Source organism: Oreochromis niloticus, linkage group LG11 (genome assembly GCF_001858045.2).
Source record: "Oreochromis niloticus isolate F11D_XX linkage group LG11, O_niloticus_UMD_NMBU, whole genome shotgun sequence".
Classification (NCBI taxonomy): domain Eukaryota; kingdom Metazoa; phylum Chordata; class Actinopteri; order Cichliformes; family Cichlidae; genus Oreochromis; species Oreochromis niloticus.
In genome coordinates this window covers 29,349,090-29,376,779 of record NC_031976.2, presented here as the reverse complement: position 1 = coordinate 29,376,779, position 27,690 = coordinate 29,349,090, and the positions used below count along the sequence as shown (strand labels likewise).

At 38.8% G+C, this 27,690-nt stretch overlaps 1 protein-coding gene across 1 annotated transcript in view; it reads right to left on the bottom strand.

Annotated features, from left to right (window-relative positions):
• Window positions 1-27,690, bottom strand: part of si:dkey-22o22.2 (neural-cadherin) — a 137,645-nt gene that overhangs the window by 78,676 nt on the left and 31,279 nt on the right. Inside the window, exon 2 of the mRNA XM_013264857.3 lies at window positions 3,407-3,595. Within this exon, the coding sequence (XP_013120311.2) occupies window positions 3,407-3,595 (189 nt within the window). The remainder of the gene's footprint in view (window positions 1-3,406; window positions 3,596-27,690) is intronic.

The window sequence follows — 27,690 nt, the reverse complement described above, 5'->3', positions numbered from 1 at the left end:
TTAAGAGTCTGGGTGTCATCCTTGACAGCACACTTATTATGTCACTTGGTCCTCATACTTCCATCTTTGTAACATTAATATATAAAGACATTAATGTCTGTCTGTCACAACCAATAGTACTCCCATCTTTATTCACACCTTGGTTGTGTCCTACATGGCTTCCATTTCTTTCTCACATATCCATCCATAACTTTCAACTGGTCCAGAAGTGGTCACAGAAGTTTCTCCATTTATCACATCACATCTGTCGTTCAGCAGCTTCACTGACTCCCAGTTAAATATCGTATTGATCTCAAGATTCTTCTCCTCACCCCTAAGCCAATCCATAACCTCACTCTGCAGTACCTCTCTGAACTACCTCACGTTACACACCCATTCACATTCTCACATCTTCTTCTTCTCTTCATCTCACTACACCTTGTGCCTGTTTGACTACCAAACAGTTGCATCAGTTCCTCACCCGGAATCTCCTCCCATGAAACATCTGTAACAGTGATTCTCTCCACTTTCAATTCCCATCTCAAAATGCACCTCTTTAAACTGTCATACTCACTCTGCTGGTCTTCCACCTGTCATATGAATCCTCTTTTCTTAATTATTTTATATATTTTAAGCTTGTTTTACTGACTTGATTGACATTTTCTTGGTTCATTCTTGCACTCTTTTAAAACTCTTTTGTGTAAGGTGACCCTGAAGGTTTTGAAAGGTACCCATTATAAAATGTATTATTATTATTATTATTATTATTATTATTATTATTGTTATTATTATTATTATTATTGTTAAAAACAAAGATAGGCAAAGTAAGGTACCACTCACAAAGACCTGGACAACATCTGCGACCCCTAGACAACCACTAGTTACTAAGAAAAGATTTATATTCCCTGATTGGTTGGCAAGTGGTTGTTGGCTGATGCTGAGGGAAAGTGGTTACAAAGAGCGTGTTGCACCGAAACCCTTCCTGCCCGCTGCAGCCATCCATAATTTGCATGGAAGATGTGTCTTGTCTGCATAAACGTGGTAACTAACCACAGAGCAATAGTGAAACTTGAAAAAAGTCTGACACAGGCACACAAGGAAACAAAGAGGCAAAGGCTGTATATCATGTAATGAATGGAAAGAAGATGAAAGGTTAGGATGGGTGGATAAAAAAAGACATGAAGGGCAGAGAAGAATCCCCAGCTGTTGACTGGAGGGTTTTGAACCAGCAGCTGCATCCAACCTGTCAATCATCTCCTCTTGTTTTGACTGCTGAGGGGAGATTTTTCTGACACTTGTTTGTCAAAGTCTCACTAAATGAGTTCTGGTTTGCTTCTAAAGCCCCTACAGATTGCCTTTATTGTCTCACTTGCATAATAATCTATTCTGAATTGAAATTAAAACTGACTTAAAGTAAATATACTTTTTAGGTTTAGTTCAGAGACAAGAAGATGCATATTGGTTTCTTGCCCCTGATTGGCATAGCATGAAGACTAGACAAGAGGCCGGGGGAATCAGCTGGCAAACCTGTCCAAAAACTGAATAACAGCACCTCTAAAAGCTCACCGACTGATGCTTTATAACGGCATCCAATGACCTAAAATATCCAATGACATGTCCAACTGTTCTGGACAGACATGCGATATATGGTAGTTTTTAATATAGAATGAGGTATATTTGACTGTGGAGTAACACTATTATGATTTCGTGAAACTTCTGAAAATAAAAACTGATATCCGTCAACCTCATCTACAGCCAGAGACTGCTATAGATTCTTATGTTGTCGCTTTACAATGGAACCATTAAAAATTGAGATTTTCATTACAAATAAGTAGGATTCATGGTACTGCATTTGAGTCCCCTTGTGTAGGTATTTGACTATGCAGAGTGAAAGACTTTGGGTATATGGATGTGCTTGCATGCACTTCTCCAAAGAAACAGAAACCCCATACAAATATGCTGAATGCTGACTGGTTGAAAGTTGGGCTTGAACAGGAAAGGGAGAAACAGCTGGGTTTATCAGCAACATAAAGAACACAGAAAGTGGTTGAAGTGGAAATTATTTTTGACAGTTTCACTTTATAACTTTATAACTTAGGTCTTCTCCTTGGTTGTTTGGAGGACCAACTAAATCTAAAAAATATTTTAAAAAATCTTGATGGCGATGCTTGACAGGAACTGGATCAGAACTTTGAAGATTTTACATATCCAATACAAACACAAAAGGCTACAAGTTTCCAGTTTTATAACAGTAGCATTCCTGATGATTAGATTGTTGTCTTATTCATTTAATTTTTTTAAATCTAAGTTTAAATTAAAGTTAGTCTTGCAACTCGGTGTTGTTTTGAGTCTATAAAACCATGGCAGATGGGAGTGACAGCGATTTATTTCAGCTTTCTAAGAAGAATATTTTGAGTATATTGAAGAATAACAGAAGTTTTTGTAGATATAAAAAAAGAACCATTTGTTTCAACTATTGTTTTTTTTATAGTACAGTGATGGTGGGTGCACAGTGTTTTTAAAAAGAGCCACAGAAACTGAAACTTTCGCCGCATTTTTAAGCCACTAAAACAAAAACTGCAAATTTAGGATGCTGTAACTGATTAAAATAACATTAATGCCCCTAATTGGCTTCACTCACTCTACGTGAATATATTTTCACATTGGCATGGTGTTAAAAAAACATTTTTAATATAAATTATTGGATTATTCATTCGTACACATGTAGTCACATTACGCCAAGGGGAAGTAAGAAGCTTTTAATAAGAAAGCATTAGAAATTAGCTCTCAAAATATCTCCCCTTTACTTTCCTCCCCCATTTTTCTTCACTTAAAAAAAAAAAAAATCCACAGCCACCGGCGCCCATCCGCCCACCCTCTGACTCTCCCACTCGCTGCCTCTCCAGAGACTTCCCTATTATTCCTGAATCTGGGAGCTTTCTTTGCCCCAGGGAGCGATTAACAGCGCAGCTCCATCCCGTTCTTGAGCATTTCTTTCTCCCTCTTCCACTTGATGGTAATTGAAATTCAACAAGTCAAATTTTTATTTATAAATCACTCTTTTGAACAAAACAGGTTTGTCACACAGAGCCTGGCAGAGCAGCAGCGGACCTAATTAGAGATACAAGCAGGAGATAAGAGCAGGAACAAACACATGACAGGTTTTTAGAAAAACTGACTGAAAAAAGATGGAGATTTGACTGTGGTAGGTAAAAAAAACAAAACATATAAGGTAAACAATGAAAGAGTCGGGCGAGTGTTGATATTATGAAAGACATGTTAATGCATTTGAAATGTATTTTTCATCTTTGAAGGGTTCTTTACATCTTAATAGCTCATTTTCAGCGTATACAGTATGCTACATGGTAAATATTTATATAGTCATTCTGCACAATACAGCAATTAAAATAAGAATTTAACCACTCACCCTCAAGTAGGAAGAACTGAGCTTGTCCTAGTGTCCCATCTCGTTGTCGTGCTGACAGTCGATACACTACGGTGCCTGGTGTTGCATCAGGACCAATAGCACCCAGGTAAGGTGAGGGAAACATCGCCCACTGCAGATCAGCCTGACTGGGCATGCTCAGAGTTAACCTGCACAGGTACCAGTCATCACCTGGATAAGAGAATAAACAAATATGACATTACTACCTGTAACTGACTTTAAAAACTCCTGTTACTCAAGAATCCAAGATAGCTCTGAATAGCTACCATACAGTCATTAGGATTATGTAGGTGTCCTTCTGAAAGGCATGATTGCATTTAGCCAGCTTATTACTCCCCCATGTACCTGCTGCACGCTCACTTGAAAATAGTTCAATTGTTATAACACCATTAAGTTTGTGAATGTTACTTCTCTCGCAAAATCAAGAAGGAGGTGAAACTTCCAATATAAGAGAATGGTTCTTGCTGGTGTTTAAACTGATCTGTTTATTTATGTATTGTTAAATAACTCTATTCAAAACTACCTCTCACCCAATGTTGGCTGGGATAGGTTCAAGCCCCTCATGACCCTGAACTGGATAAGAGGAAGAAAACGGGTGGATGGATGTATACATGAATGGATGGAAAGAAGCCTTTTTCAACTCAATACTAATCTTTATTGAGCCCAAAGGAAAATTCATAACACTTCTAAAAACCAAAAAAGATAAATGCTTGAAAATGTTCTCAGAAGACAACAGAATCTGATTTAGTAACATAAATTTGGTTTATATTTTTGTTATGGCTTGTTATGTGGTGGACAAAAAGTATTAATCGTCTCATGATCTGTTTCCCCTTGATAGATGCAATTCAGTTTTAAAAAATAACCACTCTTTTTTAGCCTAGGTTCACTGAAATATCTGGCTGTTGAGCTACTAAGGTGATCAGCCAGTTTCTATATGTGTCTCTCAACCTGTTTTCCAATCACAGGACATCAAATAACTCACTTATCCAAAAGTATATAGACTGTAGTGTCCACAAAATGGCTTTGTATTGGAAAGTATACAGCATGTATTTACAAGATTACAAACCCAAAATCAACATTGTTAGTAACATGTTAACCATGTAACTGCTAAACATCTGCCTTTAAATCTGGTCTATGTTAAATTTTTTATAGAAATGCATTTGCTTTTAGAAATAATGGCATTTTATACTGTAATATACAGTACCAGTCAAAAGTTTCAATTGATAGTGATTGAGTTAATTTCTGTGCATCAGTGTTTTTATATGTTTTTATTTAAATGTTACCTAACAGTCTCTGTTTTGGTGATTGTCTGAGTGCTTTAACTGCATGGCTGCTATTGTTGTCTCAGCTTTGAAGTGACGAAGCTTGTTAGCTAAGCCAGCTGCACTCGTTCAGACAGTGGCTCAGCCAATGGGGACAAGGTGACATCTCTCAACTTCTGTCATTTTTTCCTCATCTCTCATCATCACCTTGCTGCTCCAGAAGAGAACAGTGAAGGAGTGACAGGGAGGAAGAGAGAGAAGGAAGCAGTTCCTCCAAAATAAAACAACAGAACTTTCACAAGATCACAAAGACACGCAGCAGGAGCTCCTATACATACATACACACACACAAACACACACACACACACACACATGTTTTTTTCTGCATCCAAAAGTCAACTCTCTTTATATATTTTGTCATGTCGTCTGGTTCTGAGGAGGCATTTGTTTGGTTTGAAGGTGCTTTGGCGCTAGCTGTTGTTTTGGCTCTTGTGTCGTTTTGCAACAGCAAAGGAGACAACAGCCTGAACAAGAGAGGAAACTTCACTTCAGAGAGACCAAAGAACGAAAAAAAAGAGATGAGGAGGTGGCAGAAGAGGAGGTGGAGGAGGGAAGGAGGTGAAAACACAATAGTGTCTACCTTTGTTTCTGTCTTCTCTGAAGGTCTGTCAACAAACTGAACATGAGAGGGAGAGGGAAAAAGAGGAGGACAGGAAAAAGGAGGCAAATGAGACATAGGGACATAAAGGGAGACAAAGAAGTAATAATAGAAAAAGCAACAGGAAAATGGGAGAAATGAACAATGGGGTGAAGCCAAAATGGGGAAAAATAAGGCATAAAATGTAAAAAAATGAGAATAAAGAAGGAATATGGTGAGCATAGATGCAGAATGAAGAAAAAAAACTATGAGGAAAAAGAAAATGTGCTCCATCTTAGAGTTATCCATCAAATTCAAGTACACAAACACATACTATTACACTCAGTGTGACTGGCACTGTCAGGGGATCCCATTATCTCTGAATCTGCATCACCAAGAAATGTCCACAAATCAACAATATCCTCTATGTATTTAACTCTGCGGTTTGTGAATGTTTTTAGTTTCAGTGATCCAGTATTAGTTACCTGTACGTGGAAAAATAACACTAATAGAAAGCTGTTGTTTCTATAATGATTAATATTCATTCTGTATATGCCAAATAAAAATTAATGCCCTTTGAGAGAAGAACAACTTAATCCGACAATAAAAATATATCCTATTCCAAGCCAAAGCATGCTGTAACTGTGATAAACACCCATAAATAAAGTGAGAAAATGAGCAAAACGCTAACTAAAAAAAGTTAAGGAGATGAGGGTGAGGCGATAATGAGGACGAAACCTTCCAGCTTAGCGCTCCACTGTCCTCTCCCGTGTTAGCCGGCCTTGAGTTTTTAGTCAATGCATAAAATCCAGAATAATCAAATCTATTTCTGTCTGTTGTTTTACATATGCTGTGCTGTGGGCCGTGCATGAAAGCCAAATGAAATCTGTCCTATTATTATGATAAGCATCAACACGTTCAGATGCAGTGCCAGCGGTCAGCACATGTGTCAGCCCGGGCGAAAACTATAAAACCAACCTCACTGTATGGAAATACAACTGCGGGGGGGGGGGAGTGGACACAATGCCTCCTTTGTACCTCCAGGCTGATAAAAGGTCAGTGACACTAGAATAATGGCATTTAATTAAAGCTGTGTTATGATATAATACGTAGTCTCTGCAGGGTTACACTACAGCTTGTTTATCTGCATCAGTGAATGGAACACAAACAGCAGCCCCTCCTACATAAGTAACACTTTTTATTGGAAAATTTTAAAAAGTACATTTTGTATATTATTTAGGAGTCTACACAGGTAAAGCAGATAAAGAGCATACTAAACACTACGGGCATTAGAGAATATTCCTGTTACATTAAAAGAGTTTTGCATTATGGACACAGTGTAATATATTTTGATGGTAGCCCAATCAGTGAAAACAAAGCGTCTCCAAACATCTTTGCTGCACAAAAAGAACAGTGGACGAATCATCTGTCCAGCAGCCAAGACTATTACAGAATGTCACGACAAGGAGCTTAATAAGATATGAAAAATACTGCCACAGACAAGAGGCAGGAGATGAGAATGTGGGACAAACAGAAAGAATTAGCTACAGTGCTTTTGAAGGAATATATGCACATGGAATATACTGCATGCTTTCATAAAAACATGGTTTTGTAGATTCAACCTCGACAGCTGTCTCAACATACATCCTAAAATGTGAAACCTAATGTAGTAGCATTTCAAAAATGTGACTTAAAAATGTTGGACTGCAGTATTATTAACAAGTTGGATTGTGTGATGATTCAGTGACAGCAAACTGTACTTATCACAGCTCAGTTCTTCAGAGGATGGTCTGTGTTTCAAAAATGTTATTTCTATTACAATGTTTCAGAGGGAAACACATGTGTGACCACATTATACTTGGCATAGACGATGGGTTGTATATGTGGCATATCACGTCATTTCTTACATACATAATGTATGTCTACTTTATGAGGTATTACAGTATTATTAAACTTTTTAGTCATTCTTTAGAAGTGCTCATAGCATTGGCTTAGGGTCGGGTGAAATTTTTGGTTTGTTTTAACAGAATACGAGTTCCCTTTAGTTACATTTTCTAATGAATATTTACACAGTAGCACAGACAGGAATCAGCATGTGATACCAGCCTCTGGTATGATGGTCTAGCTCTTTGTATCCCCTCCATCTACCCCAACTATCTCCTGCTGATTCTGATGCAATTCATAATTATTGTGCTTTATTCATTATAAAATACTTCATACAGTACTGGGACCAGTCCACATCACACTGAAAGGAGTTACTTGGCCACAGAAACCTACACAGTGAGACTAATTAGGTTAGTTTGGAAGTTTGGAACTCTTATTGAGCCAGCATAGCATTTTTAATGCATTAAGCACCGCAGCTCTCAGTGACCCTGCCTCTAACCTTCTGTTGTCTGCCACTTCATGACTGAGTTGCTGTGGCTCCTAAACACTTTCACTTGCCAATGAATGCACTCAGAGTTGATCTTGGAAGGTCTAGAAAGGAAGAACACAAACTACAAACTGATTTGTTGCCACATTTGATTCTTATTGCAGTACAACCTAGACATTCAGTGAGCTCTTTACAATGACCCATTCTTTTAAAGTGTTTGCAAAGGCAGACTGCATTGCTAGATGCTTGATTTTACACACTTTGCCAATGAGACTGAAAACATCTGATGAGAGGTATGGCCCAATACTTTTTGTAGATATAACATTTAATATAGTGACCAATTACCCTTCACCTAAATGTAATAGGAAAAACACTTCAATCATGTAAAACAAACAAACAAATGAACAAACATAAAAAAAAATCCCTTTAATTTAATGAGTTCTAGCACCATCCTCAGGGTAAACCAGTAGCAAAATGACATCTGTGTTGTTTTATGCTGCAGTGTAGCCATGAGCTACAATTGCAGCAATCCAATTAACTTTTTTTACACTAAACTGTGGTTCTAAAAGAAACGTATTCAGGAAATGTTGCAACAACTTGTTCTATCCTGCCAAACTATACCAATGAGTTTAGTAAAGTGGAGAACTCGCTTATATAGCTTTAGTCCAGCCTTGCTAGCACCCAAATGTGCTGAACAGCTCCTTGATGCGAATCACTGAACTTGGGAAGTCAATGAACACAAGCATGCATGCAAGCATGCATATAAATATGCAGAGGAATGTCCGGCTCAGGGCAGGAGTGGGCCTGGAGCAAAGAAGAGGAGTGGAAAATGAGGACGACTTAAGAACCTGAACACTGAGCAGTCATTCAGTGTTCACAACTGTTCATTTTCACAAAGGAATAGATGTGTTCTTTTCCTTAAACACGTCAAAGTAAGAAAGTAAAGTTATGTTTCTTTAAGTTTGCTTTTTTGTTATGTCAGTTACTGTGACATAACAAAAGGTGATTTTAGATGTATTTTACTTTTTGTCGACTGTCTAACCTGTTAAGAACACATGAAGAAATGTTATGTTCAGCTAAGTGTTTCATCCATGACTTATTTTATTCCTCTGCTTCTACCCATAACCCCTTGTGTTTTGGGGTAATTCCTCATCACTGGTTAAAATTAAATTTTCATGTGCAATGAGATGCACCACAGTTTTTCGTGTTAGAGGACTCAGTGAATTACTTTACAGAGCAGTGGTCTGATATGATAAACTGTATATCTTAAGAACACGCTGCAGGCTCTCATTGATGGACAGTCAAGTGGGGAAATTCAGGACAGTTTAACTGATCTTACCTTCACAAACAAATTAACCTAAATTATATTATTATGTGATATGTTGTTCTATGGGGTCTCAGAAAAATTACATTTGAACTTGTAGTTCTAACCATTGGTCATTGACCATTGAGCTTTTAGATCTTGGAATGATTAGTAATAGATTTAAACTACCTACTATTGTAGGAGGTCAAATGCAGTGGGGGCCACTGCTGTAAACACCGGTTTTTATTTGGTTTCTGATCAATTTTCATTTTTAAACTACCTATTGTTCTAGGTTAAGCAGTAGGCAGCTATTCTTACTTAATTATCTAGTGGAAATAATGCAAAATAAATGTTGCCTTGGAACCATTTCTAGTCCTTGAGCTCTCACTGTAACGCCATTGCATATCTGAAGCTCATACCCAAACCATACCTTTCAGTTTCTTTGTTTACTCCACGCTTTCAGCTACCTGGGGAAAAGTTACCAATTGCTATTCCCAGGGCAAATGGTTCAACCGAGACAGTGTGAATCCTAAGTGAAAGAACACCTTTTTCCAAGGACATTTTGCAGCCAGTAGCTGGCAGATTTACATAATGAAAACAAGACGGGTTGGAAACCAAACTAAATGCAAATGGTGTCACTATTCAGCAGCATTCACAATATTCAATAGATATTAAATTCATAAAGATAAGTAAAAGCCACAAGCTTGTGTGACACTTTAATATTTTAAAGTGTTGGGAGAAGTGGCGACTGACAAATACAAAGAAGCCTCGGCCATCATTTGTTTGCAAAAACAATGAGGTATCCCATGATAGCACGAGCACGCACACATACACATAAATATTTTCTAAGCAAGTAAGTAAAAAACAGTATAGTACAACAGTCTTGTCATGCCATGGGTCCCAGCTGGACTTCACCACTGAGAAAACAGAGAAAACTAATGTCTGGAGAAGAAATACTGCTCGTTTTTTCATCTCTTTGTCTAAAATTCCCAGTCTTCTATCCTCAGACTGTCAACTCTACTGTGTCTGTCATTTACATCTCAGTCCCTGCTGAACTCCTTTCAGACTGTTATGTTGGTGTTAGTTTAATGTAGCCTGCACATTTGCCACAATATATCCCATCTTCAATCCTATACTGAAAGTGATCCTTTCAGGAAAAAAGGTGGCAAATCAAAGGAAAACATGGAGCCTTGACTGCTTCAGCAAGGGGCTCAGATGGCTTTGTTATTCTGTTTTGGGGAATTCTGCAGGCATTGTTTGGATCTTCTAAAAGGAAATTGTCACTACATACACACTACACACTTAATAAAGAAACACTGCTCGATATCATCTTTATGACATGATGAAACATATCTATCCAGACAGGCGTGGTTCTCCTCCAGGATGACAGTGCCCTGATCCATAATGGCACCAGGGATAACTTAATGATCTGATGAAAATGTGTTTTTCCCAGTCAACAGGTTTCAGTTTAACATCTATGAGACATTTTGGATTGACGTGTTAAACGGTGCTCTCGATCACCATTATCAAAAGACGAAATGAGGACAAATCTTTTGGAAGAATGGAAGATGTTTAATTTGTCACTTCTCTGTATATAACAGGCGTTGGAAGAGGCCCGAGCTCTTTGTTTCTGTTCTGTTTGTGTGTGCTGACTGTACTTGTCCCCTGCTTATCTGATAAATCGGTTTGGCTGCTGCGATGGCCTAATTTCCTGGCAGAGATCAATAAAGTTTCATAAAGCTCTCAGCAGTTCAAAATCCCTCACCGTCTGTTGTGTTGAACACTGACTGTCCTAAACTAGTCAAACAGGAAGTGTTGAGAATGACATGTCTTTTATACAGCCGGATAAATAGTCCCAGTGAAGTGCAGCTAAGTCCATCTTAAGCCGCCACTTACTCATTTGAATCTCAATGCAGAGCGTGTCATGGCTTGTTATGCAAAACGAGGCTAAAAAGAGAAAGGGAATTGTGCTTTGTTTACACCAAACTCCATTCTACTGTCTTTTAATTTAAATTCATTTATTTGTTTGGGGAGGGGATTTGTTTGTATGACACACAGCGTACCGGGATCAGAACAGGAGGCAACCGAATCGAGAGGACAGAGGCACAATGAGAAGAGCTATTTTCTGTCTTTTCCCTCTGAGTCTCTAAGTTGAATGGCAGCTGATGCATTTAGCGTGAAGCTGAGCTGTGGCAGCCAACCAACGGCGCTTCAGAAATAGCAAACCGCTTCTGTTGCTGGTGCTCACAAGAGCTTCAATTAGAAGAGGGCTGGAAAACAAGATGCGGGGGGATTAAATTAAAATGTGGTCGCGCCCACAGGTTGTCACACAGCCGATGATGAAAGGTGATTAAAGTGAAAGATGTGTTTATGTATAAAAAGCTTTTAACAAACCTGTTTGTCACAACCTGCTACGCAGAGCAGCAGGAGAAACAAACTGAGATACAAAAACAGGCAAGAAAGATTAAAGATGAGAAGAAAAGTGCAGAGATGTCAAATACAAGGAAAGACAAAACAAGCAGACCCAGATTCAGGCAACTCACCGACCCCCAGATAACCTCCCATCGCATTTAAGTTTTTTTGTGATGCTTCAAAAGATGATTGTAGGAAAAACCAAAGACGTTTGCTATAAAGAAAATCCCCAAAGAATGAAAAAAATACAGCATATTCTCAGAATCACAAGCACAAATCTATATAAAAGACTAATGTTGTGCTGTCACATCCTTTCAATAAAGCTTTTTGGTGTAAAAAGTAGAAAAAAATAGAAAAACAGCTTGGCCTAACTCAAGGGCAAATGCTACTCTAATAAAGTTAAAGATAAAAGATAAAATAAGCACTATTTAGAAGGATCAAAAGAGCTGACGGTTCTGTAGAAAACAGTCCCATCATTATGTGCTTTCTTTTTTCTTTTTAAGGATTATTATCATACTAGTTTGAAAATAAAGAAGAAGCTGATAAGCCCCAGAGTAAAACCTCTCTGCAGACCATTTGATCCCTTTTACCCCTGATGTGTGTGTAGCAGGTAGGTTTAGACTCACAAACAGACACAACTGTATTGGGATTGCTGCAGTGTGCTATGCTACTTTGCGCCACACATATATGCACGTCTTTCTGCCTCTGTGAAGACCTTTGTTGACATAATGTATTCCAAAGCCCCTTACTGTAACCTTCTCTATCATATCTAAACATCCATCCTCAGCCTAACACCCACAGATTTAAGTCCCTACAACTCATGTACAAACCATAACTCATGTGCACATGACTGCCATAGCGCAGGTGTTTACATGTATGTATGTGTTTGCATGTGTACGTGGGTGTGATTGACGTAGTGGGATCCGTCTCCGTGGTGACTCGCTGGGAGCAGGTGTTCTCATCGGACTGGTTGCTGGGACAACACGTTAAGTCTCTATCACATGTGAAAGCACTCTGGCTTTGTGACACCACCTGTGTGCGTGCATGTGTGTGAGTGTGTCAAGGTATTTAATTTATCTGAGGAATTCGAAGGGCTTGAGTATATGTTGGATGATGAATAGTTACTGTTTGCAACTTAATGTGACTCAGTACATTCATATTTTTGATTTGTATTTTTTCATTACTGGTAAGAGTTAGAGTGAAACAGAAAAAGCTATATAATTGAATGTATACATCTTTGTAGATGTCTATCTACATAAACTACATTAATTAACTCTTTGCATATATAGGACATAAAATATTAAGGATATTTTAAAAGTATTTGGCACTGACCTAAACTGAGAATAGTTTTTTGTTGCTATGATAGCAAAATATGTGCTATCATAGCATAGTGCATAGTAATTACATAAATTGCAAAAAGGTGCAATAAACTACAAAAAAATTGAAAATCGTTTTTGTTTTTTTAACATATATTTCTAGTTAGAGAAATTTAAGAGGCTTATCCCTCAAAACTGTAAATACAAAAAAGTTGCACAAAATAGTTTCCCACCACAGGAAATTTATTTTGAGTGTCTTCATAGTTTTATTTTTGAAATACACCAATTTTTATATACTGCAGGAAAAACGAAAATAAATATTATAGTGCAAATTTGCAAAAAAGCAGCATATGCATCAAAATAAACTATTTCCAGCAGTGCAATATGAGTCCTAAGCATCCCAGAAACGACACAGAAAGTCATAAAGTCAAAGATAACTTTTAAAAACACCAGTATAGGCTCTGAGGCCCTGATAGTAAAAAAAACTACATTTCCGCGAAAATGACGTCACTTCCGGTTTCGGGCAGGTAATGGCGGACATGCGAAAGTTTGCGCTGATGTCTATTCCAACGTAGGAAGTGTTACGAACAGCTGATCGGATAGGCAAAACGTGTTTCTGGAATATTATGCTTTTGTTGCTGCAAGGGCTTTTTATGCAGTTTTTGCAAAGCTATATGTGGAAGAAAACCGTGACCTAGGACAAGCTGATGGCATAAGATGTAAGTACAACTGCTCCGGTTTCATATGGTTGCAGAGCTACCGGGATTTAAAAATAGTTACACAAAACGGAGCGTGCCCGCTCCGACCGGTTTTAAAGGGTTAACTGGTCAAGTAATTTGCCAAGCTAGTCTAGCATTTTCACCAAGGACTTACTAGTAGTAACATTAGGCCTCAGTAACACAGCCCTAGAGACTACTCGGCAACTCCCTCACAACCTCCAGTAGTCACTAGAGAAAAATGTCTATTCCTTGACTGGTTTGCGAGTGGTTGCTGGCTGTTGCTAGCTGAAACTGCTTATAAAGAGGGTGTTTCTGATTTTCTAAATTTAAGAAAAAGTCAGGCTAAATTGTTAACAGCAGTCAGCGAGCAGATCTGTGATCTGTGACTGAAAATAACAGTGTTATCGTCAAGGTGGTGGAACCTCCAAAGTATCTTTAACCCCAGGTACCCCCGCCAACATGATGAAAAAATCCACTATAAAAGCTGCTAGATTTCAAATAAGTAAAGAAGAAATGTAACGCGTGAAAAGCAAGCGATGCATGAAGAATTTTGAATCTGGCTTCTCCTTCCACAGTTGAGTGAAAGTGAAAGTTAAAACATCATTGAACAAACCCTCTTCTGTTTGTGAACCCGGCTCTCCATCTGGTCCCTAGGAGCCAGCGGACAGAGGCCTGCTGAATCCTAATTAACCACCTTATAGACTGGCCTACTTTACCTCTGCACACACACATATACACAGAAAGCTAAAGTCCTGCAGGCACACAGTTAATTAAGCCCCATTTTTCACTGCTGATGAAGAGAGAGAGGGATAAAAGAGAGAGAGGGTGGAACGATGGAGAGAAGACAGAGAGAGAGTCTGTGTTTAGAGCTAAGATAACAAGGCAGATAATGATGAAAATAGCAGATGACAAGAAAATAAAAAATCAATGCATAAAACTGCCCGTTTGGAGGGGCAGAATACAAAAAAAACATGAAGCAATGTAACAGTAAACAGAGCTATTATAACTGGATTGACATTTAAGAAAAAAAAATTAGTGAAGCAAATCAGGAAAACATTGAAAGGATAAAAAAACTAATTTAAAGCTATCACAAAAGCTTTCATATTTCATTTTCATTAAAAAAAACTCTCCATCACTTTTTCCATTTTTTTTTTCAAAAACCACTTCAGGTTTTGTGGGTATTTGGCTTATCTCACCAGTTGAAAGTGAAATGACCAAAGGCAGATTTTTATTAATTTGTTACTCAGAGGGAGGAGACACATAAATCAGAGGTAGATAAAGTGAAGGCAAGATAAAACAACTTGATATTAATGGTTACCCTGTGCACAACAGCTAATATACGTATATATATAAACGAATAACAGTGTTGCTACAATGAGGGCAGATCGGTCACAGAATGCATGTGTAGATGTGAAAATGATGAAAAATTAATTTTCTGTATACAGGTAATTTAATTTAAATAACATGAACATATCAGGAAGCATTGCTGCCTACAATGAACACTTGCACTGAAAACTGCATGTTTTACACATGAGTTTAGCAACAGGATTAGTTTAAAAGCAGTGATCTAAAATGTGCTTCTGAATAAGATGTAGTTCCTGGTTTATTGTACTAAAGATGTTCCCATTCAGTTATTAGAATATAGACTCTCACATGTTAAAGTCAACTGTTTTGGTAGTAATGTGGTTGCACATTTCTACTCACTAATGTCCCAACAGATGTTGCTAAATGTTAATAAGTACTTAATAAGTAAGTCTTTAGGTCTTTAGGAAATTCATAATTGCAGGTACAGCACTTAACACAGAGTAAAAGAGTGCATTTTCCACAAATGGACGTGTAGGTCTGTTTTATGTTTATGATCACTATTGTCATTTGATGGGGACTACAGACTGGCAGTGGTTTGTAGGAGGAACTGGGACAACATGAAAACTCAATTAAGGTTTCATTCTGTGGTCAGGGCAGAGGGGCTGAAAGAATGAAGGAGATGGAAGATGCAAATAATGGATGGAAAGATGGGAAAATGGAAACGGAAGAGAAAAGAGATATCCATACTAGGGTGAACACTGCAGGACAACACTAAGTTCTGACTGAACCATTTACATACTTGAAGTGGATCACTCTACAAAAAAATTATTAAATTATTATTAAATTAAAATTAAGTGGAAAATATTCAAGACAATTGCCAGTCTCCCAGGAGTGGATATTCCAGAAAATTCACCCCCAGATGTTAAGCTCAGTGGTAAAGAGTGAGTATGGGCTTGTTTTAGAGTCACGGGACCTGGACACCCTGCAGTCATTGAGTCAACCATGAACTCCTCTGTATATCAAAGTATACTAGAGTCAAATGTGAGGCCATCTATCAAACAGATGAAGCTTGGTTAAAATTACACAAGTACAGCAGCAAGAGAAAGGCTGAAAAACAAAAGAATGAAGGTTTCACAATTGTTGAAACAAAGTTCAGAGCTCAAACTGACTGAAATGCTGTGGGAGAACCTTTAGAGAGCAATACATAGACAAATCCCTACAAACTTAAATGACAGTGGGCCAAAATATGACTCTAGGCTACTGCTGTGAGACAATAGAGCAAAGGGGGGCAGGAGAATGGCAATAGAGTGTATAACACTATCTAAGCTGCACTATCAACTATAAATAAAGAAAATAAATACGTAGAATACAGTGCACATGAGTTTTACTACTAACAATTCCTGCACTCCAAAGTCTTACCACTTAACTTTAAAGTTATTTCTGCCTGGTTTCAAATATTACAAAGACCAATTTCACTGAATCATAAATCAAGTGGTATCTTTAGTTTTCAAATATATTTTTAAAGGATAAAGTTTGTCCATTACCGTCTTTTCTGACCAATTACTATACTTCACTACTTGGAAAAGATATTCATGTAAATAACAAACCCTAATATGCTTGTGTGCATATACTAAAGTCTAGCTGCTGCAATACCACAAACTGGAGAACTAGAGATAAATAAAATGGATCAGATGAGACATAAGAGTGACATAAATTAAATATGGCTGCTGTGTCCATAAAGCAAATGATGACATCATTGCATCAGCCACTGTTGTTCAGTTCACAGCGAACTGAGGCAGAAACTAAGCGGCGCTTCGCTCGGTTGGCAGCAAAGATCCCCGTTTCCCACGGAGGGAAATATATAGCCCTAGGGGGTCCCCTGTGCTCAAGAGCCTCAATGCCCACCCAACCCTAGGTTCAATCCATAGAGACAAACAGTGGATCTATGGGCCTGATTTCTATTGACACAACTGCAGAGAGGATCAATGACACAGGAGGGTAAAAAGGGGGGATAACGAAGAAAAAGACTGGAGGAGACATACATCAAAGGAAAGACAGCAAATGGGAGCGCAGAAAAGAAAAATGACAAAAAAGATGAGAAAGAGGGAAAAAAAAGAAGAGGAAAACACCGCCGCCAGCTAAAATCAAACAGTGAAATATCTAATGGAAAATTCAGTCCACTTAATTCCTCTATCTGATCTTCCCTCATGATTGGCTGGATGAAACAGTTATGGGAAGTGGGGCAACTGGACGGGTCAAACAGGATTTACCGATAACTCGGAGCGTTTGTTTTAATCTGCTTGGAGGCACAGACAGGTGGAGCTTGGCTATATACCCTTAAAAAATAACAAGAGGAGAGTTCCAGCAATCAGAGGAATGCATTTGGTGTGTGTGTGTGTGTGTGTGTGTGTGTGTGTGTGTGTGTGTGTAAGAGAGAGACGGTCAGATTGGTTCTGCAAGAGTTACACCAGAAGATGAAAAGACGACAAGAGAGGCTGAAAACATGAAAGGATGGGTAAGAAGTGCTGAAAGGAAAAGAAAAAAATCTAACATCTTAGTGTGTAAATCTGTTAAAATCAAGAAAACCTTGGAAAAAGGGAGGGAGAAGAGAAAGTAAAGACAATAAAAAGACAATGAAAGGGAAAAAAGAGAGAAAAGACAGACAGCAGTGAAAATTAAAAAAAGAAAAATGGCTAAAAAGATACTAGAACTGAACAAATCTTGGCCTGGAAATTACCATCTATCCTTTTTATTAACTGTTTAACCAACCCTGCCAAGACACGAAATTACAAAACAAACAAACAAACTTCCAAATTCCAGAACAGACCACAGCAGACATTCCCAGATTCGGCTAAACAACTAATTGGAGCAGGATAAGATACCAATGCCAAATCAGACTGGACGAGATGACAGACAACCCCATTAAGATGGGACCAAATCAGAATACGCTGAACCAGGCTAAACTTCTGTGGATACAAATTTTATATTATGTCTATTTTTTTTTAACGACACCGAAAAAGGTTAAAAGATTGCTAGTTTTTTCTGGACGTTTTGTGGAGATGGCGAGGTTATGACTTTGGAGGGTTTTATGACAGAATTGCACTCAGTCCAAAATCCAAGATCTGTTTTCAGTTATTTCTGCAACCAATAAATATGTTACTTTCTATACAACAATCTATGATGTTTTCTGCAAACCACTGAGTGTGACACTCTCAGACTGAAAATGTCCACTGTTACCACCATATTTTAACATCATGTCATCCTCCACATTTCTGCTTCAGACGTCAAAACACCATATGAATCAAATCTTAATTTAATGACTTTATTTTGCCACAAGGAAAAATACTCCAGGCATTAAAACAAGGTTCCCCAAAGAGCAACAAAAACATCTTAAAGATGGCTATGGTGTTTTGTTTTTCTGAACAACAAATTCCAGTTAAGTCAACTTTCCAATCACTTTCTATTTCTCTAATGTCAGAGTTCTTTTTATGAGTTCCACAACAAATGATTTAGTAGCGATTGAGCCTTTTAAGACAAATGTTTTGTCTTAAAAGGCTAAGCAATTTGTACAGTGGGTGGGTTTTAGATTCAACAAAGGTCAAGTAAAGTTTTATAAATAATTTTTGAGGGGAGTTTGTTATATATAAGTCAATTTTAGCAGCCTTTATGATTCATAGGCATGTTGAGGACCTGTTTTCACGTCTCAAGCTAAGTTTTGTAAGGGCCCGTGGGGCAGAGGGTAGCAGGTTGTGAGATATTTCATAGACTTAAGTTGTGTCTGTGGTAGATTTGCTCAAGCTGTTCGGCATCTCTGACAGAGCGTCGTCACGCTGACTGACGAAGAAGAATCCAGTGTGATGTGAGAAATAGCGGCTGTCGTCTGAATTATGAATATCGGAGGACTTTTGTCAGCCATTAAAAAATAAAACTGTGAAAGTTTAATGCGGCACTTCATTGATTATTGATGGAGGAACTCCAACACTGACAACTGTGGGAATGTGAAGTATGTGGGTCTTCAATTTTAAAACTATGTGGCCATGACTCTGACTCGTGCATCCACAGTATTAGTGCGTAGATAAAACATGCAAAAAATTACTTTAAATAAATTATATATTAAAAAATATGTCACTCATCAGCTGGTAGAAGGCGTCTGCAGGTGGGCATAAATAGCAGCCACATAACCTTCAGGGACTTTATGGAGTGCAGCTGTGGAGCCACCGGCTGTACATCTGGGTAACAGTGTGTACTTTAGTGCATTTGTTTGTGCTTTTATGTGTTTTGTCTATTTGTGTCATCTCAAATCTCTCTGTGACAAACCCTCTGCAGTTCTGATGGAGTGTGAGTGTGTGTCTCATGTTTGAGCTTTCAACTCATGATGGGATTTCCTCACTGTGACTCAGATGTGTGTCTGTGTGTGTGTGTGTGTGTGTCTGCATGTTTGTGTAAATCTGTTATCTCTCACCATCATATGGAAAGAATGAAAATAATCAACAATAGAAGAAAGCTCCAGTAGGAGTATGCGCGTGTGTCGTTTGCCTAATCGACTGCGCGCTTTTATTCTTTTGCATGCTTATTCATGTATATGTTTGCAGTTGTTGATTTTCATGCAGTGTTACTGTTTGATGTCTCTAATGTGTAACTAATTTGTATCTTTCACAAACTGTTTTGATTTTATCAAACTTTTTTCCAGGGGAAACCTTTAGCAAATCTTACCCCTGATCACTCCAGTTTGAATAAAGTTTAGTTAAGATTATAGTGTTGAGTAAAATTGCAAGTTTATTGTCTTCTTTGTAAGTTTTAGGTTGAGTGCTTCCGACGTATTAAGTTGATGTAATGTGCCTATAAGTATTATTCTGACTTTTGTTAAACCTTTACTGGTAACAGCTGCATGTAAATGCAGTCATGCAACTGAGCAGGGGTTATGGTCCTGCCAGAAATTTAGTAGTGGACATATGGTATAGCTAGCTTTATGTGTTTGTTCTTTTCTGTTTCAACAGCACTGGTGCATGAAGCCAGTGTTGTTCCAGTAAGAGGTGTAAGAACTGAGTGGCCTAAACAGAGCCCTGACCGATACCATTGCTAGGATCGCTATTGTTCATTATTGATATCTGAAAGGAAAAAAAGGTTCAACATTTGGTGGAAAGACTGAGAACAAGAAAAGTGGAGTTTGTTAATTACACATTCGTGCCCATATCCATGCAGTTGTAGGGTCCACAAACATTACAGCTTGTGTATAGAGGCAATGGCTTGTAAAGCACATCTACTGACAAAGGCCAAAAGTCTACTTATAACAAACCCCCAAAACAAGATGTTCTTGTCACCAAGCATTTCTTAACCAAACAACTAAAAAAAAAAGGAGATCACAACTAGGCTTGAGTGCCATAGTCCTCTTTAGATCATCATATGGTGCTGCTGACTTCTCCCTTGTTTTACCCCAGAAAATGGATCTGTTTGTTGATGCCCATCCTGACATAGTTCTCCTATTTATTCAGGCTTAGGACCAACAATACAGGTAGACTGGTCTCTCAAACTGGGGATCTTCCATGTATAAGGCAAATACTACTACACCACAGAGACACTAACATCACAAAATTTTAAATCTCAACCCTCAACTGAGAAAACAAATGATAAGGCTGTTGGAGAGTCCTATCGCCACTGAGACCAGTTGCAATTTTTAATGCAATTAACTATGGTCAGCGCCAAAATTTAATTTGTTATTTCTTTAATGAAGCTACACCCTAACCAGTTTTCATGAAATTTAGCCTGGTATTCTTTTAGACATCTTGCTGATGGACAAAGAAAGCAAACTATACTAAAAAGTACCTCCACTAGTCTTTACAGTGGTGGAGGAGCAATGTAAATGATATAACTATACTGATATCTCAGTTTGAAAATTTCTCTTGTTAATTAGATTAAAATGCAACAGTCCATCTACTGCTGGTTCATTGCATCAGGAAACACATGCATAGACATTGCTCAGGGTTTCAAAACATGAAAGCACACACAAACACACTTTCTAACACAAAAACACACATGCACACACAACAACAAGGGTATTTTAAACTGAACAGAATTAAACCACTTTCTTTCAGAGATAAACTCTAATGCACTTGTGATTATCTGCACACAAAGAGTTGAATTTCTATCTTTGGGATGACCTTCACTCCAAGGCCCTTTACCAAACTATCTTAATAAAATGCATAACCCCAACCCTAAAACTAACCTATACCTGAATCGGCACTTGAACCAAATCTTAAACTTCTAAACTCCTTTTGAAGATTGCAGACTAACTGAAATATTCTTACCTTCCTAAAATGTCCTCACTCCCAAGGTCTATAACTATGGTCCTCACAAAGACAGGCAAACAAGTACAAAACAAACACACACTCTTCTCTGCAAATCTGGTGACTCGGCCGGGTGATCAAAGGCTTAGATTTGCTCCATTGTGTGGATAAACATCCAGCTTTTGAGACACTCAGGAACACACTCATCCAACACAACAACACAGAATAACGGACACACATTCGGCCAATTTGGTCCAATCTTCCAAAGCCGCTACTTTGGCTAATTCACACAGACGAGGGCTGCTGAAATCTGTGAGACCAAAGCACTTTGTTACGGTGGTTGTGGACACCCGGCGGTGGTCCTCCTGAGCACTCTGCAGCCCTCAGATCAATATAAATCCATTGCAGGCAACTGTGCAGTTCACTGCTAACCTAATTGTAACACAGCAAAGCGATTGTGAAGCCTAAAAGTGGTGAAATCTGTTGAAATACACAGTGCAAAATGAGTGAGAAAAACCTGTGTAATGCATCTAAGGAGGTTAAAATATGTTGCAAATGAAAACGGCACAATATCCTCTTGATATAATGTTTCCTTAGAGAGCGAGTGTAGAAAGACCTAGTAACAATGTTTGCTCGAAAAGAGGTTTTAATCTCTAAACTATGTGACTTTGTGTCCTTTTTGTCAACCCTGTTGAAACTATGGCTTCCTTTGCACCATCAGTGATTCTGTCAAAGTCATTTATCCTTAGTAACTCTGCTATCTGCTTCATCATCTGCTCCACTCTGGGTTTACCTGCCAGTTAACAGAGCTGGCAAAGGTTTAGTTTTGCAGATATTAGTGAAGGCTCAAAGATGAGAATTTTGATAGAACTGAAAACAAGATGCAGGAAGGTAAATCACTATGCAGAAACATGTATAACCCCAAAGGGGACCAAAACTTGGTTGAACTAAGTTCATGTAAAAATGAAATGAAGTTCTTACCCACAAAGCTAAACTTTCTTATTAAGAATGACAGCCAACAAAATTGTGGTAAAACTGCAGTTCCTCTAACAGCCACTTTAGCCTGGCTTCAAAAGAGTTATGGCTGATTTAGATTTCTGCAGAAAATCTAAGTTTTAAACTGTGACTTAACTGGAAATCTTTTCTACGTCGTAACCTTCCAGGTAACCTGATGTGCACCTACTGAGAAATGTAAGTAGAGGTTGGCTCGACACAGTGTGCAACTAACAACTGCACAGTATAACACAGTTAAGTACGAAGAAGTGGAAAAACCTGAGGGACAACCACCCCCCCCCCCGGAAAAAAAGACTGGCTGGCACTGCCTATAAAACATCAGGACACATAGTAATTACCATGTAACCACACACAAGCACAAATGTGGGCAACAGTGTTGGCCACTTACATAGGACTCTACAAAGGCTTCCTGCAGAAGTCTAAATCAGGCATTAATCCTCTTAGACTCTCACGGTAGGATGCTAAAACTGACAAAGAACATTTACAGCCACGGTTTTTGGCTCTGTGAACAGATAGTATATTACAGTTATCAGTTGTAACCAGTAAAAAGAAAGACCACAGCAGTGGACATACAGGTATGAGAATGCCATCAACCCTCTATCCTCTCTAGGAAACAAAACAAATAAGTGTGATATATTTCCAGCAGCTCATTTTAAGGGAGCTTGTTCAGAGTGGATCATGCAAAAAGAAAAGAAAAAAAAGGCTAAGGTTTTTTTCTTCCCAGCTGAGTTAAGAGAGATGGTGCGGGTCAGGTTAATTGTGTCGAGGTGTGATGGTTGATGAGGCTCTCAGAGTGGAGGGCCTGTTTGACTAATGAGAGCATCTGTCGAGGCACAGCAGCCTGCAGCACGTGCACACGCACAAACACACACACACACACTCACACATACACAAACACAGAGTGCCGGATGTCCCAGGAGGGAGGGAACTCTGTTCTCTCTTCACTCTCATCACAGTTTCTGTCATCTCCAATCTGCCTCCAATCCCATCTCTATGACAACGCTTCCCTTTTCCTCTACAACTGCTACAGTGACCCATGTAAGATCATCATCACCTCCCTGCGAGACTCTCATCCACCACATTGCTGCAGGGGTCAAATGTCAGTGGTTGGTCAGGAAGAGAAACGCCAAATCAACAAGTTGTAATCTGTGGTGTTCAAAGTCCAGTTCAGTGACTTAAAAGGTTCCTGAAGAGGATTATGTTGATACTTAACCATTTGGATTCTGAATATTCCTTCAATTTTCCCAAACCAGACTTTAAAATGAGTTTAATTTTTTTGTCTTTTGTCCCAAATCTGTATCAGCCGGCTCCAACATTTCACAGTGACCATGTGGGGCTCCCTCTTCAAGGAGAGCTCAACCATTAAATCAAACACAATATGTTGTGAGCACATGGAATACATACAATAAGAAACATGTTTTGTCTGTATCAAAAATGAAAAACTTTTGGTCTGTCCATAGACTCCCATTTAGCCGGAGTCGTTAAAGGGAAGTTGAGACAAAATTATTTGTAAGAAATTAACACATAATGTAATTATTTTTTTTACCACAAAATGGCAACTGCACATGTTTTATGAGCAAACTGTACTTATTTGAAATGTATGTTGCATTTTTACAATTAATTGTTTTCAAATCGATTTTTTTTTTCCTAGCACTATTTTTACGGGGCAGCGCCCTAGCGCCCTCTATTGGTGAACCACCACTGGACGCATCAATTTGGCATTTGTTTTCTTTTTAGTGTTTACTATGATGGCCCGACCTAAAAGGTGGTTCTTATATTTACTCATAAATATCCACAGGTAAACGTGTTATTGGGCAAGGTTATTTCATATGACACATTTGATTTCATATACATCTTGGCTTAAATTATGTTGCATTGTTGTTGGTAATACTGAAAGAGCTTTGTTCTTAAACTGAAGTGAAAACCTTGAAAATGACCAAAATTGGAGTTATGAGGTTTTTCCACATGACAAACAGTGTTCTCATTATGTCTCACTTGATCTTTCTCTCTGCCCCTGTTGGACTGAACAGCAGAGTGAAGATGACTCACATCAAAGAGACGGTCAAGAAAATGTTAACGGCTGACTCATCTTCACTGATGGCACACGTCAGCGTTTGTGTGTGTATGTGTTTGTAGGTAGTCTATTGCTCGCTTGCTCTGGTGCTCTCACATCTACTCATGCACATATAAAAACTTTGGACTGATGCAGTGTGGAGGATAGCTCAAAACATACCCATTTTTCTTTAAGAGTGATAGTAACCGATAAGTAGCAAACAATCAAGAACTGATAATCGTCAAAGTTATGTTTTTAAAGAAGTACCTTATGTACACATTTATGCATCTGGCAAATGTCTAATACAAGATAATACACACAGCAATGACAAGAAACAAAAAGACCCCAAACAACCACAAAAGCCTGGTTGCAAGGTTGTTAGGTTCAATGTGGGTGTGCTTTGGACATATATAGGTCTAAGGCATATTTCATATTTCTGTGTCCATTTTGCTTTTCAAGGACAGATTGTCACAATCTATTCTTGACCGATTTATTATTTTCATTTCATTCTTTTCAAACTCTGCAAAAAATTAAATTCATGCCATTCACATTTTAGCTTGTGCACAGAAGACCTTCTCCATGGCGGATTCAACTTGTGACTTCAAAACCTGCATCTGAACTCTGCTCAACAGCAATGGTGTAAAGTGACTCAGTGTCAGTGCCTCAAATGCCAGAGTTGACTGGAGAAAGAAAATGCTAAAGTGTTGTGATGATTTGAGCACATCTTTATATTTCATCAGCAACTCCAGCGCAACCTGTCAGACTGTACCATGAAGCTGCATTCATACAGAAACACAGCAGGACGCTGGCATCAGTTGGCAGAGTGATGGAGAGAAGCTGCTGATGTGTCCTTTAAATTGCCACAAAATGAAAAAGCTTCACCTGCTCTGACCATATGAGCCAATTCAATTTAACTTTATTTACATAGCGCCACATCACAGCAACAGTTGCCTCAAGATGCTTTATATTATAACAACACAAAGAAAACAGAAGAAACCCCCTATTAGCAACTGCTTTGGCAACAGTGGGAAGGAAAAACTCCCTTTTAACAGGAAGAAATATCTCCAGCAGAACCACGCTCAGGGAGGGGCAGCCATCTGCCACGACCAGTATGGGGTGAGTGGATGAAGATAAGGCAATGGTGAGAGAGACAGAGAATAATAATAATAATCTAAAATGCTAACATCTTATTTTGCTTCATGTATCGGTTTTAGTGATACATAAAAGTTATTTAAGTGTTATTATGAGCCTTAATAAAAACATATATAACTTTGGGTTCTCTGTCTTTTTTAAAATAACTTCTCTGTCTTAAAACATGTTTGGTAACTAAAAAGTATTGAGGCTTAATACACAGCTATAATACTGCCACAAATGAACCCCCCTCACACACACACACAGAGCAGAAACTCAGAAGTATCACATTTGATTGGTCAGACACTGTTAAGTGGCCCTGGTTAATTAAAGAATGGTGTGTGAAAAAGAAAAGGAAAAAATCGGTAGCTGCCATGCTGGAAGAGCTAAAAGACAAAGCACATAAGAGCAAGGAATAGACAGAGACAGAAAACCGCCGCAGAGGAGGACAAATGGAGAAAGAGAGGAGCAGAGTGGGATCAGTCAGAGCGATAAAGATAACACCAGGATGTGACAGAGGGAGCCCAGAGGAAGAGACAGAGGGACTCAGCTGACACACAGAGTATCGTCTAATGGAGCTTGGCTCAGAGGAGAGACAGTGCTCTCGTCCATAATGAAGCCTGAAGGTCCAGAGGACTGTGGTTAATGAGAAAACTGGAATCCCTCAGAAGAGAGCCAGTCTGTGAGAGATACCTCATCCACTATCGCTGCAGATAGACAGCTTAGGAAATCAGCTTACATGATGATCACAGAAAGATCACTACAGAAAGAAGAATCACAGACAAAAAACTGAAACTAAAACACAGAAATTCACTTATTGGAAAAGAAATTGAACATGGTAAACATTAACACTGATACAGAAAAGAGGAACATATCAATATGAGAAGACAGTGGGTACAAAATAGATACAGAGAAAGAGATGAAATGAGGAAAAGCTAGCAGAAAAGTGAATGAAACGAATAATGAGAATAAGACAAGCGGTTGGGGGTGGGGGTGCAGAAATGAAGAGAAGCTAAAAGCAATAACAGGCCTAGTGGAAAGGAAAGTAAAGCAAAGAGAAATTTAGATGAGCCAGAACAGGATGATGATATGATAAGATGAAACAAGATAAAATCTGAAAAATGATAAAAGCAAAGATGACAGGATTATTAGAGAATAAAGGGAACACAGGCAAAGTAAAAAGAGGAGAGCTAAGGAAATGAGATAATAGATGGAGGAAAAAGGGAAGACACAAAAGGAGAAATATAGAAAGGACAGAGCAGGGGGGTGAGGAGAGGGTAGAAAGGGGAGGGGAAGAAATGACAGAGTGGTCGAAACATGAAAAAGAGAAGAAGCTGAGGTGGAAGACAGAGGTTTAGATCATGAGGATAAGAAAGGGAGACAGAAAATGGAAGATGAAAACTAGAGATGGCATATTGAGGAGGAGAATAAGGAAAAAATGGGAGTATGAGATGAGGAAAGGAGATGACAGAATGAGACCTAAAGAGGAGGAAAGTTGAGAGAGAGAAGGATGAAAGAAAAGAAGGAAAAGAGGGAATGATGACAGGAAAAATGGAGGGTCCAGAGGAGGAGAAGATGACAAGAAGACAAGGAGAGGAGGAGAAGAAAGGAGGAGTGGAAGAGAAGGATGTGAGAGGAGGAGGTGAAATGCTAAATGTTGTAAAACTTCCTCCGATCACAGAGGAGCAGAGAGGAGTGCCGGCAGGCAAACCACACACACATACACACACATAGACGCGCAGCCTGTAGCTGCTTCCTGCTTGTGTGCATGTGTGTGTGTGCGTGTGATGCAAGCCTGCCGGGCTCTGCTGTAATCGAGGCCGGATGGACATCGGGGCTAAAAGTTGCAGCAGCCCTGCAGGCTGTGATGTATAAAACACACACACACACACACACACACACACACACACACACACACACACCCATGGGGGACAGACAGAGTTGTGTTCTTTTTTGTTCTGCTTCATTATATTCTCAATCTCAGTATTACTTTCTTTCCACAGATCTTTCTTCGGTCTTTCACCATGCTGAGTCTTTTTTTTCCCCTCATCCTCATTTCAACTCTTCATCTCACTGCACTTTCACATCCCCCTCTACCCACTCATCTTGTCCCGCTTCTGCTCATGCCTTTCTTCAGGTCTTCTTCTATGTCTCCCTTACGGTCACAGGTCATTTGGCGGTCAAGTTTCTCTGCTAGGAGCAGAATAAAGTGCTGTTTTAGGGGTAGTGACAAACTAAACTCAAGTTATTATCATTATCTTACAAATTGAAGTTGATGGCTGGATAATTTTATCAAAACAATGTTTTAATTTTGCTTGGCTGACAGAGCGCTATTTGGGGAAAGCCCCGTGCCTGTAATGTCAGGTCCCTTAAGTGTGAGAATAATAAGCCTGACCAAAGTATTTGGCAGTGAAAACAGATGGTACACATTTAAGGCCAGTGGGACTGATGACAAGTCA